The sequence below is a fragment of the Grampus griseus genome (genome assembly GCF_964374135.1).
Source record: "Grampus griseus genome assembly, chromosome: 6".
Lineage (NCBI taxonomy): Eukaryota > Metazoa > Chordata > Mammalia > Artiodactyla > Delphinidae > Grampus > Grampus griseus.
Window position 1 is genome coordinate 81,704,563 of NC_139000.1, and position 18,240 is coordinate 81,722,802.

Here is an 18,240-nt window from a genome sequence, read left to right on the forward strand (position 1 = left end):
AAACTAACAGAATATTGTAAATCAACTATATTTCAATGAAAAAAAAAAATCCTGATGCCCAGGTCACAGCGTCTCGGGGAGGGAGCCAGGCATCTTAATTTTTTTTTTTTTTTTTTTTTTTTTTTTTTTGCGGTACGCCAGCCTCTCACCGCTGTGGCCTCTCCCGCCGCGGAGCACAGGCTCCGGACGCGCAGGCCCAGCGGCCATGGCTCATGGGCCCAGCTGCTCCGCAGCATGTGGGATCCTCCCAGACCGGGGCACGAACCGTGTCCCCTGCATCGGCAGGCGGACTCCCAACCACTGTGCCACCAGGGAAGCCCCTTAATTTTTAAAGATCATATGAGAAAGAGCAGAGATGGGCTCATTGGAAAGGCTCACTCCCAAGCCCACTTAGATTCCTCACAATATAAAGTTTCCCTCTTCCAGAATTTCAACACCAAAGGAACAAACTAAAGAAAGATTTATTCACCCATAGTCACACAGCCAGTAAAAGAAATTAGGATCCCAACCAGATCTTCTGACTCTAGTATCCTGACATGTAGAGTTTTATAGTGGTTTAAATTGATACAAGAATAGAGTTTTGGGGGAGACCTTCAAGATGGCGGAGGCGTAAGACACGGAGATCACCTTCCTCAGCACAAATACATCTGAAATACATCTACATGTGGAACAACTCCTACAGAAAACCTACTGAACACTGGCAGAAGACCTCAGACCTCCCAAAAGGCAAGAAACTCCCCACATACCTGGGTAGGGCAAAAGAAAAAAAAACAGAGACAAAAGAATAGGGACAGGACCTGCACCTCGGGGAGGGAGCTGTGAAAGAGGAAAAGTTTCCACGCACTAGGAAGCCCCTTCACTGGCGGAGACAGGGGTTGGGCGGGGGGGAAGCTTCAGAGCCACGGAGGAGACTGCAGCAATAGGGGTGCAGAGGGCAAAGCGGAGAGATTCCCGCACAGAGGATCGGTGCCGACCAGCACTCACCAGCCCGAGAGGCTTGTCTGCTCATCCGCTGGGGCGGGCGGGGGCTGGGAGCTGAGGCTCGGGCTTCGGAGGTCGGATCCCAGGGAGAGGACTGGGGTTGGCTGCATGAACACAGCCTGAAGGGGCTAGTGCCCGAGGAGAGGGGATTCAGAGCACCACCTAAACGAGCTCCTGAGACGGGCAAGAGCCGCGGCTATCAGCACGGACCGCAGAGACGGGCTTGAAACGCTAAGGCTGCTCCTGCAGCCACCAAGAAGCCTGTGTGCAAGCACAGGGCACTGTCCACACCTCCCCTCCAAGGAGCCTGTGCAGCCCACCACTGCCAGGGTCCTGTGATCCAGGGACAACTAGCCCGGGAGAACACACGGCACGCCTCAGGCTGGTGCAACATCATGCTGGCCTCTGCCGCTGCAGGCTCGCCCCACATTCCGTACACCTCCCTCCCCCCGGCCTGTGTGAGCTAGAGCCCCCTAATCAGCTGCTACTTTAACCCCGTCCTGTCTGGGCGAAGAACAGACGCCCTCAGGCGACCTACATGCAGAGGCAGGGCCAAATCCAAAGCTGAACCCCGGGAGCTGTTTGAACAAAGAAGAGAAAGGGAAATCTCTCCGAGCAGCCTCAGGCGCAGCAGATTAAATCTCCACGATCAACTTGATGTACCCTGCATCTCTGGAATACCTGAATAGACAACGAATCAGCCCAAATTGAGGAGGTGGACTTTGGGAGCAACTGTTGACTTGGGGTTGCTTTCTGCTCTAATTTGTTCCTGGCTTTATGTTTATCTTAGTTTAGTATTTAGAGTTTATTATCATTGGTAGATTTGTTTATTGATTTAGTTGCTCTCTTCCTTTTTTTATATATATATAGATATGTATATATTTTTCCTCTATTTCTGTGAGTGTGTATGTGTATGCTTCTTTGTGTGATTTTGTCTGTATAGCTTTGCTTTTACCATTTGTCCTAGGGTTCTGTCAGTCTGGCTTTTTTTTTTTTTTAACTATAGTTTTTAGTACTTGTTATCATTGGTGAATTTGTTTTTTGGTTTGGTTGCTCTCTTCTTTGTTTCTTTCTTTTTTCTATTACTTTTTAACTTTTTTATTTTTAATAATTATTTTTTTAAATAACTTTATTTTTCTTTCTTTTTTTCTCTTCTTCTCCCTTTTCTTCTGAGCCTTGTGACTGACAGGGTCTTGGTGCTCCGGCTGGGTGTGAGGCCAGTGCCTCTGAGGTGGGAGAGCTGAGTTCAGGATATTAGTCCACCAGAAACCTCCCAGCTCCATGTAATATCAAACGGCGAAAGCTCTCCCAGAGATCTCCATCTCAACGCTAAGACCCAGCTTCATTCAATGACCAGCAAGCTACAGTGCTGGACACCCTATGCCAAACAACTAGCAAGACAGGAACACAACCCCACCCATTAGCAGAGAGGCTGCCTAAAATCATAATAAGGCCACAGACACTCCAAAACACACCACCAGATGCAGTCCTGCCCACCAGAAAGACAAGATCCAGCCTCATCCAGCAGAACACAGGCACTAGTCCCCTCCACCAGGAAGCCTACACAACCCACTGTACCAACCTTAGACACTGGGGGAAGACACCAAAAACAACAAGAACTACAAACCTGCAACCTGCGGAAAGGAGACCCCAAACACAGTAAGTTAAGCAAAATGAGAAGACAGAGAAACACAGCAGATGAAGGACCAAGGTAAAAACCCACGAGACCAAACAAATGAAGAGGAAATAGGCAGTCAACCTGAAAAAGAATTGAGAGTAATGATAGTAAACATGATCCAAAATCTTGGAAACAGAATGGAGAAAATACAAGAAACGTTTAACAAGGACCTAGAAGAATTAAAGAGCAAACAAACAATGAAGAACAACACAATAAATGAAATTTAAAATTCTCTAGAAGGAATCAATAGCAGAATAACTGAGGCAGAAGAACGGATAAGTGACCAGGAGGATAAAATAGTGGAAGTAACTACTGCACAACAGAATAAAGAAAAAAGAATGAAAAGAATTGAGGACAGTCTTGGAGACCTCTGGGGCAACATCAAACGCACAAACATTTGAATTATAGGGGTCCCAGAAGAAGAAGAGAAAAAGAAAGGGACTGAGAAAATATTTGAAGAGATTATAGTTGAAAACTTCATAATATGGGAAAGGAAATAGTCAATCAAGTCCAGGAAGTGCAGAGAGTCCCATACAGGATAAAACCAAGAAGAAGCACGCCAAGACACATATTAACCAAACTATCAAAAATTAAATACAAAGAAAAAACATTAAAAGCAGCAAGGGAAAAACAACAAGTTACATACAAGGGAATCCCCATAAGGTTAACAGCTGATCTTTCAGCAGAAAGTGCAAGCCAGAGGGAGTGGCAGGACATATTGAAAGTGATGAAAGGGAAAAACCTACAACTAAGATTACTCTACCCAGCAAGGATCTTATTCAGATTTGAAAGAGAAATTAAAACCTTTACAGACAAGCAAAAGCTAGAGAATTCAGCACCACCAAACCAGCTTTAAAACAAATGCTAAAGAACTTCTCTAGGCAGGAAACACAAGACAAGGAAAAGACCTACAAAAACAAACCCAATATAATTAAGAAAATGGTAATAAGAACATACATATCGATAATTACCTTAAATGTAAATGGATTAAATACTCTAACCAAAAGACATAGACTGGATGAATGGATACAAAAACAAGACCCATATATATGCTGTCTACAAGAGACCCACTTCAGACCTAGAGACACATACAGACTGAAAGTGAGGGGATGGATAAAGATATTCCATGTAAATGGAGATCAGAAGAAAGCTGGAGTAGCGATTCTCATATCAGAAAAAATAGATTTTAAAATAAAGACTATTACAAGAGACAAAGAAGGACACTACATAATGATCAAGGGATCAATCCAAGAAGAAGATATAACAACTATAAATATTTATGCACGCCACATAGGAGCACCTCAATACAAAAGGCAAATGCTAAGAGCCATAAAAGGAGAAATCGACAGTAACACAATCATAGTAGGGGACTTTAACACTCCACTTTCACCAATTGACAGATCATCCAAAATGAAAATAAGTAAGAAAACACAAGCTTTAAATGATACATAAAACAAGGTGGACTTAATTGATATTTATAGGACATTCCATCCAAAATCAACAGAATACACTTTCTTCTCAAGTGCTCATGGAACATTCTCCAGGATAGATCATATCTTGGGTCACAAATCAAGCCTTGGTAAATTTAAGAAAATTGAAATCGTATCTAGTATGTTTTCCGACCACAACGCCATGAGACTAGATATCAATTACAGGAAAAAGTCTGTAAAAAATACAAACACATGGAGGCTAAACAATACACTACTTAACAACCAAGAGATCACAGAAGAAATCAACAAGGAAATAAAAAAATACCTAGGAACAAATGACAATGAAAACACGATGACCCAAAACCTACAGGATGCAGCAAAAGCAGTTCTAAGAGGGAAGTTTATAGCAATACAATTCCACCACACGAAACAAGAAACATCTCAAATAAACAATATAACCTTACACCTAAAGCAATTAGAGAAAGAACAAAAGAAGCCTAAAGTTAGCAGAAGGAAAGAAATCATAAAGATCAGTTTAGAAATAAATGAAAAAGAAATGAAGGAAACAATAGCAAAGATCAATAAAACTAAAACCTAGTTCTTTGAGAAGATAAACAAAATTGATAAACCATTAGCCACATTCATCATGAAAAAAAGGGAGAAGGTTCAAATCAATAGAATTAGAAATGGAAAAGGAGTAACAACTGACACTGCAGAAATACAAAGGATCATGAGAGATTACTAAAAGCAACTCTATGCCAATAAAATGGACAACCTGGAAGAAATGGACAAATTCTTAGAAAAGCACAAACTTCCGAGACTGAACCAGGAAGAAAAAGAAAATATAAACAGACCAATCACAAGCACTGAAATTGAAACTGTGATTAAAACTCTTCCAACAAACAGAAGCCCAGGACCAGATGGCTTCACAGGCGAATTCTATCAAACATTTACAGAAGAGCTAACACCTATCCTTCTCAAACTCTTCCAAAATATAGCAGAGGGAGGAACACTCCCCAACTCATTCTATGAGGCCACCATCACCCTGATACCAAAAGCAGACAAAGATGTCACAAAGAGGGCTTCCCTGGTGGCGCAGTGGTTGAGGGTTCGCCTGCCGATGCAGGGGACACGGGTTCGGGCCCCAGTCTGGGAGGCTCCCACATGCTGTGGAGTGGCTGGGCCCGTGGGCCGTGGCCGCTGAGCCTGCGCGTCCAGAGCCTGTGCTCCGCAACGGGAGAGGCCACAGCAGTGAGAGGCCCGTGTACCGCAAAAAAAAGATGTCACAAAGAAAGAAAACTACAGGCCAATACCACTGATGAACATAGATGCAAAAATCCTCAACAAAATACTAGCAAGCAGAATCCAACAGCACATGAAAGGATCATACACTATGACCAACTGTGGTTTATCCCAGGGCTGCAAGGATTCTACAATATACATAAATCAATCAATGTGATAAACCATATTAACAAATTGAAGAAGAAAAACCATATGATCATCTCAATAGATGCAGAAAAAGCTTTCGACACAATTCAACATCCATTTATGATAAAAACCCTCCAGAAAGTAAGTATACAGGGCACTTACCTCAACATAATAAAGACCATATATGACAAACCCACAGCCAACTTCGTTCTCAATGGTGAAAAACTGAAAGCATTTCCGCTAAAATCAGAAACAAGACAAGGATGTCCACTCTCACCACTATTATTCAACATAGTTTTGGAAATTTTAGCCACAGCAATCAGAGAAGAAGAAATAAAAGGAATCCAAATCGGAAAAGAAGAAGTAAAGCTGTCACTGTTTGCAGATGACATGATACTATACATAGAGAATCCTAAAGATGCTACCAGAAAACTACTAGAGCTAATCAACGAATTTGGTAAAGTAGCAGGATACAAAATTAATGCACAGAAATCTCTTGCATTCCTATACACTAATGATGAAAAATCTGAAAGAGAAATTAAGGAAACACTCCCATTTATCACTGCAACAAAAAGAATAAAATATCTAGGAATAAACCTACTTAAGGAGACAAAAGACCTGTATGCAGAAAACTGTAAGACACTGATGAAAGAAATTAAAGATGATACAAAGAGATGGAGAGATAGACCATGTTCTTGGATTGGAAGAATCAACATCGTGAAAATGACTCTACTACCCAAAGCAATCTACAGATTCAATGCAATCCCTATCAAACGACCAATGGCATTTTTCACAGAAATAGAACAAAAACTTTCACGATTTGTATGGAAACACAAAAGACCCCGAATAGCCAAAGCAATCTTGAGAAAGAAGAATGGAGCTGGAGGAATCAGGCTCCTGCACTTCAGACTATAGTACAAAGCTATAGTCATCAAGACAATATGGTACTGGCACGAAAACAGAAATATAGATCAATGATACAGGATAGAAAGCCCAGAGATAAACCCATGCACATATGGTCACCTTATTTTTGACAAAGGAGGCAAGAAGATACAATGAAGAAAAGACAGCCTCTTCAATAAGTGGTGCTGGGAAAACTGGACACCTACATGTAAAAGAATGAAATTAGAACACTCCCTAACACCATACACAAAAATAAACTCAGACTGGATTAAAGACCTAAATGTAAGGCCAGACACTATAAAACTCTTAGAGGAAAACATAGGCAGAACACTCTATGACATAAATCACAGCAAGATCCTTTTTGACCCACTCCTAGAGAAATGAAAATAAAAACAAAAATAAACAAATGGGACCTAATGAAACTTAAAAGCTTTTGCACAGCAAAGGAAAACATAAACAAGACGAAAAGACAACCCTCAGAATCGGAGAAAACATTTGCTAATGGAGCAATTGACAAAGGATCAACCTCCAAAATATACAAGCAGCTCATGCAACTCAATATCAAGAAAACAAACAACCCAATCCAAAAATGGGCAGAAGACCTAAATAGACATTTCTCCAAAGAAGGTATACAGATTGCCAACAAACACATGAAAGTACCCTCAACATCACTATTCATTAGAGAAAGGCAAATCAAAACTACAATGAGGTATCACCTCACACCAGTCAGAATGGCCATCATCCAAAAATCTACAAACAATAAATGCTGGAGAGGATGTGGAGAAAAGGGAACCCTCTTGCACTCTTGGTTGGAATGTAAATTGATACAGTCACGATGGAGAACAGTATGGAGATGCTTTAAAAAACTAAAAATAGAACTACCATACGACCCAGCAATCCCACTACTGGGCATATACCCTGAGAAAACCATAATTCAAAAAGAGTCATGTACCACAATGTTCACTGCAGCTCTATTTACAATAGCCAGGACATGGAAGCAACCTAAGTGTCCATCGACAGATGAATGGATAAAGAAGATGTGGCACATATATGCAATGGAATATTACTCAGCCATAAAAAGAAACGAAACTGAGTTATTTGTAGTGAGGTGGATGGGCCTAGAGACTGTCATATGGAGTGAAGGAAGTCAGAAAGAGAAAAACAAATACCCTATGCTAACACATATATGTGGAATCCAAAATAAAAAAGGTTCTGAAGAACTTAGGGGCAGGACAGGAATAAAGATGCAGATGTAGAGAATGGACTTGAGGACACGGGGAGGGGGAAGGGTAAGCTGGGACAAAGTGAGATAGTGGCATGGACATATATGCACTACCACATGTAAAACAGATAGTGCGAAGCAGCTGCATGGCATAGGGGGATCAGCTTGATGCTTTGCGACCACCTAGAGGGGTGAGATATAGAGGGTGGATAGAGGGATCTAGGGACCACCTAGAGGGATAGAGAGGGAGACGCCAGAGGGAGGAGACATTGGGATATATGTATATGTATAGCTGATTCACTTTGTATAAAGCAGAAACGAACACACCATTGTAAAGCAATTACACTCCAATAAAGATGTTAAAATAAAAGGTAAAAAAAAAAAAAAGATGAATGGTTTTACTAATGTAATTGACCACATTGTAAATTATATATTTACAAATGTATGGTATAACACACAAATCTAATTAATGCATTTAGTATCATATACATTCATCAAATTTTTATTGTGTCATAAACTTGTACCTCCAGTGTAACGTCTTCAAAATATTATATATTTTATAATTAAGTTCATAACTTTTGCTAAAAAAGAATTTTCTTTCTCAGTGAAATTCAATGTAATCTCTGAAATGAATGATATGTAAGTATTTTTATATTCAAACAACAATCCTCTCCAAAGAAAAGAAACAATAATTAAATTCTTCTAATTATGGCTAAAGCTGAATTTAAAGAGTTGCTTGGATTTAACGAAATAAGAATTTATGTCTTAAATTGTGTATCTTTCAAGACTTTTATGTTTTGTTTTGGGATAAAATACAATATTATTCAATTAAAAAAAGTATAGAGTTTTAAATACTTAAACAAGTACACAGACTGCATGTCCATATGTACTGATTTTATCCTCACAAAATGTTAGAAAATAGATGCACTGTGACAGAAGCATGACCAAGTGCTTTTAGTCTTTTTGTTCACTTTTTAGAAGTGACCAAGATATTTTAGTCAAAAGATTAATTCTTTTGCTATTTGAAAATGCTAAAAATATTCAAAGCAGATAAAGTCTGGTAGGCAGACAATGAAAAGACTACTAACAAAACCCCGTCAACTGAATACCAAGACAGTTATATATTAATTAGGATACTGATTATTAAGCATATAATACAGGTTAGGGAACTCAAAATTTGATATATTTAAACTGCTATATTTTATAATTCAAACAAGTCTTATTTAATGTCATTTTATTGGAGCTGCATTTTGAGGTAGGATACAGTACAAGCTATATCACCAATATGATTCCAAATGAATTTTTTTAAAACATAAGGAAAACAGTGAAAAGAATTATGCTGAAATGTTAATAGTTGTGGGTAGGATTATGGGTGGTCTTTTTCTGATTTTTTTCTATATTTTCAAAGTTTTCTATAATGACTATGTATTACTTTTTATAGCCAAAAAATAAACATATTTAAGATGGTTCTAGGGGATATAGCAAATTAGCTGAGATAACATCTTCAACATTATTATTTTTAAGACTAGACTTCCAGGAATTCCCTGGCGGTCCAGTGGTTAGGACTCTGAGCTTCCAATGCTGGGGGCCGGGGTTTGATCCCTGGTCGGGGAACTAGGATCCTGCAAGTCACGTGGTGCAGCCGAAAAAAGAAAGAAAAAGACTAGACTTCCCAGGTCAGTTGGTAAAACAGGAGTTATCCTCACTTTACACATCTCCAAGATTATTTAGCTTTTTTAAAGCTTTTTATATTTGTTTCATTCAAGAGCATGATTAGGATCCAGGTTTCTTTCTTTCTTTCTTTTTTAATATTTATTTATTTACTTATTTTATTTTGGCCGTGCCGGGTCTTAGTTGTGGCACATGGGATCTTCGTTGCTGCGTGCGGGATCTTTAGTTGCGGCAGGCTGGATCTAGTTGAACCCTGGCCTTCTGCATTGGGAACGTGGAGTCTTATCCACTGGCCCACCAGGGAAGTCCCAGATCTAGGTTTCTTAAACCTGTTTACCACCATATACCACACTGTCATTTTAAGAGATGTCTAGTAGACTCAGCAGTATAAACATGGGCCATTTAAACAGTAAACATCTAATTTCAGATATCTCAAATTTGAAAGTGAATTTTTTTAAAGCAAAAATGGTTTTGTGCTAATTGCTCTGTGTCCTACTTAATACCTGTTTACATTTTAATTTTTTGCAGATAGTGTTTCAAGTAAAAGGTTCAGCTATATGTTGCAGGCTGTATTTCAAGTAAATATTTTAATTATATGAGTAAATACCTCTGCATTACTACATTGAAAATCAGAAAGGTTAGTCTCTTTGGCAGAATTCATATGTTTGTATCACATCTCTATCCTAAAATGACTTTTATACTAGAACACAGAACCAGGAATCAGAAGACCAGGGACCTTAGACCATGCTCTAATTACTGGTCAGCTCGTGAGTCACTGGACCGCTCTAAGCTTTAATTTCCTCATCTAAAAATGAGGTTAGCATATACCGGCCTACCCTGAGTTTGAGGGCTAAACTGAACTATTTGGGAAAATGCCTGTAAATGATAAATACAATAAATATAAGGTAGTATTAGAACTACTTTTCTAAAATATTACTAAGTTTTAAGATTTAAAACTATGTTAATTCTGCTTATATTATATATTCAGTATATATCTTTTCATTATGCATATATATCATTTTCCATTGGTTTCTATATTTTTATGGTTTCATTTTTATAATTATATTTTTAAGTTGAGATATAATTGATATATAACATTATATTAGTTTCAGGTGTACTCTTTATATCTTGTTGTACCCATCTTTAGTTTTCTTTACAGGTACAAAATAGTTGTGTTCCTAAAAAGAGCTGTAAAGTCAACTTTCAAAAGCCATTCTTAACTTATTAGAAGAATACTTTCTCTAAAGGAAGGCTAATTCTTTTATAAAATGAGTATACATTATTTTAGAGATATTGATTTCTCTCTATTGGTGGCTTAAAGACAATATGTTTTTTCTTTTTTCTTTTTATTGGAGTATAATTGCTTTACAATGTTGTGTTAGTTTCTGCTGTAGAACAAAGTGAATCAGCTATACGTATACCTGTATCCCCTCCCTCTTGAGCCTCCCTGCCACCCCACCCCCATACCACCCCTCTAGGTTATCACAGAGCACAGAGCTGAGCTCCCTATTCTATACAGCAGCTTCCCACTAGCTATCTCTTTTACACATGGTAGTAAGACAATATGTTTTAATCATAACAGTATATCACCTTCATGGCACTTCTTGCTTTTGCAAAGTTCTTTGTCATGTTTTATCATTTCATTGAGGAAGATGGTTATTTCTACATATCTACATATAATTATGCAAGAAAACTTCCTTGTCTCAATGATGGGTTTTATTATATGTTTGAATTTCTAGAGGTCATGATATGAAAAAACATGACTGATCTTAGAAATACATAAATATTATTTTACTTTTATTATTCTCTATTTTACTTTTTTATGATAATCAGAAGGCTTAATTTACTATAAAACAGGAAAACAACAGCTATCCTATATTTAGGGTTATTTTAAGAATTAAGTGAGTTAGAGAACACAAGAGCCCCTGGTACATGGCAGGCAATCGAATAAATGATCATTTCCTTCACACATATACATTTGTTCATTTATTCTTTTCTCCAGTGGTTCTGTGTTACACATAGACTAGACAACTATTTTTGTCTACAGAGACAAAGAGAAGTTAAATATCTAATCCTAAATAATCCAATCAATTGGGAAAGGCTCCACTACAAACCATGCTATGGTGTTGGCGTGACAAGTAACACTAAATCTCTTACTTTCTGATGGTACTAGTTGTCGCCGAATTGCTTCCCCTACCAATTCCTTAAGTTTCTTCTTAAGATCTCTGCTGGTTTTCTTATAGAAATAAAGCTCTCTTTCCAGCTGCTGGATTTTATCTCCATAATTTTTTAAAGTTTCCACAGTGCCTTCCCCATCTTGCTCTATAAAACAGAAATTTACATTTAAAATCAGTTTAAAGTAAATGATTGAAAATTCTAACAGAACTCCCAGACTGTATTGTAGGGTCAGAAGTATGTTACATGTATCTATTACTTGGCTGGATTTGTTTTCAGCTACAATTTGGAGTCTTCTGCCTGTAAAATTTTTCGAAGTAGGATGAGCCCTTCTCCACCCTAATCCCTACCAGCTACCGCATTTTTCATGATTCATAAGCACTTTTTGAATAGCTACTAACTAAATTTATCCTCAGAAGAGCAGAAGTAAGGTTCACATTTGGAACTCTGTCCAGCTGCATCAATGTCTTGAAGTTTATATCAGGAACCACGGATATATGGAAAGTTATAAGCCTAAAGTTTATAGGCCCAAGAAATATAGAACCAAAAAAACGCTCAAAAACTGGAAACCTGTCAAAAGAGGCTAGAAAGATTAAATTACAAAGGAAAACACCACCAAAAAAGGAGAAGGGGGGGAAAGTATAAGTAAAGTTCTAGTTTATGACACAATATAATTTTAAAGCTTCTAATTAATATTTAGGAATGTCTAAAACTGTCCCCTTTGGGTTAGGTTCTAGAACCAGTAAAACGCAGTTTACTGACCTTCAGAAATACACACTTTCAGATCTACTCTTTCCTATTGGTAAATCTACAAAATGGTCCTACTGGTTTGTAATTTTCTTTTGTTATAATTGGTTGTTTTGTTAAAATTGATCTAAGTATATCTGTAATTTTATATTAACCCATCATCTTATTTAAAAAACATTTTAAATTAATAACATTACAAATCAGAATCCCCATGAAGGATATCATAAAAATGAACTTAATTTTATGGCCTATATTCAGTTGAAATTAGAAAATTCATAAGTTGTTAACATTTTCAGTTATAACCTTGCTATGAAAAACTTGTCCCAGCTATAGAAATGAATGATTTTTTAAATGTTCTCATTTGGCTAAAGCATGAACTTTTGCGGTAAAATGCCAACCACTTGAAAAACATATTAAAAATTCTATTAAAATATCACTTTTAGAGACTTAAGACAGAATTAACATAAGGTAAGGAAAGCATGTTTGAATGAAATAACATATGGAATCCAGTCAAGGAAATCCTGTCATCAGGCAACTGGTTGCTAATTAACTTGTTATAGAATTAACTTAGAGGCAAACTGCCTCAACACTCAAATGCATATATTTTCCAATTTTCTGCTTACTCAGGTTGCTTCTTCCAGATCCTTTTTAGCACATTTCCAGCTATAGATTCATAAGAATCAAGACTAAACAGCCAAGCCACCTGGACTGAAGCATTCCAGGCATTGAAGTTATCGCCAGGCAGTGATTTTGTTGCCACAGGAACTGTGTGTACCAGCCATAAGCCCAGGTATTGAAGACCAATTGCTATGACAACTCCATACCACAGTTGACGGTTGAACTACTGTGCACTGATAACACTATGTGCCCATCAATGGTAGACTAATTTTGACCTAAGCTATAACTTAATGCATAAAATTTATAATTTACTGAAAACTGTAACAAGAAATATAACCAGAAACCTGACAGAACCTATCAGTTTAATTTTATGAAGGGAAAGTGATTTAAATATCAAGGTTCTATATCCTAGAGATGGGGAACTTTTCAACTGTACACCACCAAGCCAGAAGTCATCCCACATTCCTACATAAAAAGTAGACCACAACAAAGTAACAGGATTGCAGCAGTTCTCTGTGTGGCACTGGGGACAGGCAGAGGAGATGGCATTTCAAGCATGAATAGCCCTGCAACAAAGTCAACTATCCCAACATGTGGACCAAAACATGTAAAGCACAAAACACATATAAGTAGTAACTATTTATACATGTTGGACTTTAAGTGATCCAATTCTGTCCTACCTTCCTTTCCCAATCCCCCTCCTACACGTCCCCATTACACAACTGATGTGAAGGGGCAGTTACCTTTGAAATGATGTAGCAGAAGCTGCATTTTTTGCTCGTGTTCCTTTTGCTGAAGGGTCAGTCTCCGGTCACACTGCAATTTCAGATGTTCCAGTGTAGATTCCAACTCACGAACCACATTATCCCGTTCCAGAACTTTCATTTTAATTTCTTCATTCTGTAACTGTAGTTTCCGTTCAGCTTCTCGCAGATTAACCACCTAGCAAAGACATTTTTTTGATCTTTTAAGTGTGTTTTAGACAGCCTAATAGACAATTTACTTCTCTTAGACTTCATAAAGATGAACTCCCTTAATCCCCATGGTATAACTAGGCAAATGCTTTGTAATATACCCACAAGATAACCTAACAGCCTTTTTAATTCGTTGAGATTCTGAATTGGTAACAACTTCATTTTAAATATAATGTTGCTCTACTCTAACAATCACCTCTCCATCATTTCTTAGACATGATCTTTGAAGTTTACATTTATATTCCTACAACTCCATTTCTCCAGTCTAAAAAGATATCAAGAATCTAAAGATTTCTGTAACATCTAGATAATTCTCATCTTTAACTCCAAAGTGAATGTTATAAATAAGTGACAGAATTTTTAAGCTATAGAGTTCAGTCTCAGATTGTACATTTAGTCCAGTGGGTTCCTCTCTGCACTGATATAAAGTAAAAACACTTCAGACAATATCTGTGTCACAGAACTTGTTAATAATGTAATGACATTCTCTCCAGAAAAATACTCATTTCTACAAAGAGTTCTTAAGACCAGAAAATCCACTGACCTTCACCTGGGTGCTTTGGGTTAAGAACCCTTGCTCTAAGAACACCACAGAAGAGTTATCTGTATCAAAGCCTCAGACAACATGCACCATATTTCTGCCCTCCACACACCCAGTGATGGGATGCACTTGCATCAATAATAGAAGCTTACTACTGACGGTAATTATCCAAGAGAAGGCCTGTGTATCACATTTCCATTAATTTAGTCATCTTTATTTCAATTGTCTAACAGAATTAGAACTTTATTTTAAAACTTCTGTGTTTCATTTTTCATCAACTGTCTGCTATTCCCTTAAACTGAATATATTTTTCAGAGAAAAGAGTTATCTACTTGTTTAACACTTCATAATATATATCTTAAGAGAAGACATTAGAGAAAAGACAGATATAGTTTTCAATGCTGTGAAACATCTCTATCAGTAAGCTGTCAAATCTGTATAAAATATTTTAATTTATATTAAGCCCATCCAGGTTAATGCGAAAATCTATTACTATCTTTGTCACTGATGCACCATTTCACCTCCATTTCAATTCATAGGGTATAATGAGAAGGTACAGGTTACCCCTACCCTACAGCAATGAAGGAAAGGGAACCCAAACCTGGAGGGCCCTTGATTTTTCACGAATGCTGAGTAAGAACAATCAAATCTAGAAAACATACAACCAAGATATAGTGACTGAGGAATATAACTTAAATTCTTTGGTTTTTAAAACTATTCCCAAAAGCCCTCTTTCAAAAGGCCCTTCAACTTTAAGAACCTCACAAAGTTAGGCCTACATACGTGGATAAGTGCAAAGATTTCAGATGACAACATTCAGTGCTGTAAATTCTACATAAATGTGAGCTGTATAAGCATCTCAACCCCTCTTTATAAGAAAATCCTCTGTCCCTGAAGAACAAACCTTATTGAAATATCTGAAAAGAATAGCTCTAATCTCAACAGGACTCAGGCAGATTAGTTTTTCTAAGACATTTTCTTCACTATGAGAGAGATTTTGAAGTGAAGCTCTGAGTGAGTTCTGGCGACTCTGGATATGTTCGTTCTTGTATTCAATTGCAGCTTCCAAAGCTTCAATCCCTTCTTCAAGTTGGAAAAGAACATGTTCTTCCTAGATATAATACAAAAGAAATCACTCATTTTAAATGAAACAGTATAACTTGGACTTTGTCATATACTAAGATCTTATTATGCTATTTGAGTCTAACGGACAGTACCATTCTTCTACTAAATTAAAAAAAATGTTTATTGAGTGCTTACTATGCTACACAATGCACTGTGTGTACACACACACACACACAAACACACACACATATATATAACAAATAATCATTGAATCTTTGTAGTAAACCTTGGGTAGCAAAATGGAAGAGGAAGAAGGTTAGGTGAGTTATGAAACATCCCAAGGTCATAAGCAAATGCTGATCACGAAGGAATACACTTGAACAAAGCCTCAGCCCACAGGTTTGACAGTGTCATCATGTTATCTCCCTCCATGGCTCCTAAAGTGCATATTATGTGTCACTGAGATCTGGAGACCTCAGGGGTCCCTTCAAGGATCTATCAAAACAATATATTGCTAGGAAGGAAAGAGGAAATATATTAAAATAAGTTATTAAGAACTAGTAATCAGAGGAAAGTCTCCAGGGAAAAAACACTGTGTAACATAAGAAAAAGTAGTGAGGATTTAAGGACATGAAACATTTTATAAGATTCCTAGGAGATGTCATTAGAGGGAAAGTGGAGGCACTAAAAATGGTGGCAGCAAAACCTTTTTTTCATATGCCAAAGAAGATTCCCTCTGTAGGAAAAAAAAAATCTGATGAATTGCTGTCAGAAAACCTAGCCGTTCTCTGAATTATCCAAATAACATCTTATTTGGGGGATCTAAATCTCTGGTAAGAAATTATTTTGGACATGGTAAGACCTGGATATATATTTTTGTATCCCCGTACTTGTGGTGGAGGCCACTTCAACTTTAAGTTCCCTGAGGGCAGATGGTCTTGTCCATACTCACATCCTTATTGCCCAGCACAGTACATATTACATAGTTTAAACTCAGTACGTATCTGCTGAACAACTTAATGAAGAGAGAGGAGCAAAAAACATTTTCATATGTCTTGGGTATATGACCCAAGTATTTCTCTCCTCTCCTCCCCATAGCATTTCAAAGAAAAATAATGTTACTATTTCTGATCTCCCCAACGAACAGTTAGAATGACTTCTGGAACTCCTTTTCTGGAATTCAGGGAAAAGGTAGGTTAATAACCTATTCCAATGGGAGGTTGAATAATACTTATATTTTTAAAGCCATTTTATAAAATCTCCTGAAAGAGCCATTTTGGAAAAAAAAATGTTCAGCAGCCATTTTATTTCTTTGTGCAATTACTGAATTTGAAGATTTGATAATCACTCCATAAGGAAGAAAATAATATTCACCTTTTTAAGAAAAACAAACTTAAATCCTGAAAGGTACTTAGGTGAATAAGAAGAACCAGAAAATAAAAGTGAATAACCCAAGAAAATATTTGACTTTTGAATGCATACTATGATTATATTCTACCAAAAACAAATGTGGATAGTTTTCTGCATATAGGTCTTTTGTCTCCCTAGGTAGGTTTATTCCTAGGTATTTTATTCTTTTTGTTGCAGTGGTAAATGGGAGTGTTTCCTTAACTTCTCTTTCAGATTTTTCATCATTAGTGTATAGGAACGCAAGAAATTTCTGTGCATTAATTTTGTATCCTGCAACTTTACCAAATTCATTGATTAGCTCTAGTAGTTTTCTGGTGGCATCTTTAGGATTCTCTATGTATAGTATCATGTCATCTGCAAACAGTGACAGTTTTACTTCTTCTTTTCCAATTTGTATTCCTTTTATTTCTTTTTCTTCTCTGATTGCCATGGCTAGGACTTCCAAAACTATGTTGAATAACAGTGGTGAGAGGGGACATCCTTGTCTTGCTCCTGATCTTAGAGGAACGGTTTCAGTTTTTCACCATTGAGAATGATGTTTGCTGTGGGTTTGTCATATATGGCCTTTATTACCGTTGAGGTAGGTTCTCTCTATGCCCACTTTCTGGAGAGTTTTTATCATAAATTGGTGTTGAATTTTGTCAAAAACTTTTTCTGCATCTATTGAGATGATCATATGGTTTTTATTCTTCAATTTGTTGATATGAAGAAAACTATAAGACACTGATGAAAGAAATTAAAGATGATACAAACAGATGGAGAGATATACCATGTTCTTGGATTGGAAGAATCAACATTGTGAAAATGACTATACTACCCAAAGCAATCTACAGATTCAATGCAATCCCTATCAAATTACCAATGGCATTTTTTACAGAACTAGAACAAAAAATCTTAAAATTTGTATGGAGACACAAAAGACCCCGAATAGCCAAAGCAGTCTTGAGGGAAATAAACAGAGCTGGAGGAATCAGACTCCCTGACTTCAGACTATACTACAAAGCTACAGTAATCAAGACAGTATGGTACTGGCACAAAAACAGAAATACAGATCAATGGAACAGGATAGAAAGCCCAGAGATAAACCCATGCACCTATGGTCAACTAATCTCTGGCAAAGGAGGCAAGGATATACAATGGAGAAAATGCAGTCTCTTCAATAAGTGGTGCTGGGAAAACTGGACACCGACATGTAAAAGAATGAAATTAGAACACTCCCTAACACCATACACAAAAATAAACTCAAAGTGGATTAGACACCTAAATGTAAGACCGGACACTATAAAACTCTTAGAGGAAAATATAGGAAGAACACCCTTTGACATAAATCACAGCAGGATCTTTTTTGATCCACCTCCTAGAGTAATGGAAATAAAAACAAAAATAAACAAATGGGA

The 18,240-nt window shown here is 37.3% G+C and overlaps 1 protein-coding gene across 4 annotated transcripts in view; it reads right to left on the reverse strand.

Annotated features, from left to right (window-relative positions):
* Window positions 1-18,240, reverse strand: part of KIF27 (kinesin family member 27) — a gene marked incomplete at its 5' end in the record, with an annotated part of 84,391 nt that overhangs the window by 2,623 nt on the left and 63,528 nt on the right. For all 4 annotated transcript variants that reach the window (XM_082656809.1, XM_082656810.1, XM_082656808.1 and 1 more), the window contains 3 exons: window positions 11,471-11,635; window positions 13,597-13,795; window positions 15,273-15,479. In XM_082656809.1, the coding sequence (XP_082512935.1) occupies window positions 11,471-11,635; window positions 13,597-13,795; window positions 15,273-15,479 (571 nt within the window). The remainder of the gene's footprint in view (window positions 1-11,470; window positions 11,636-13,596; window positions 13,796-15,272; window positions 15,480-18,240) is intronic.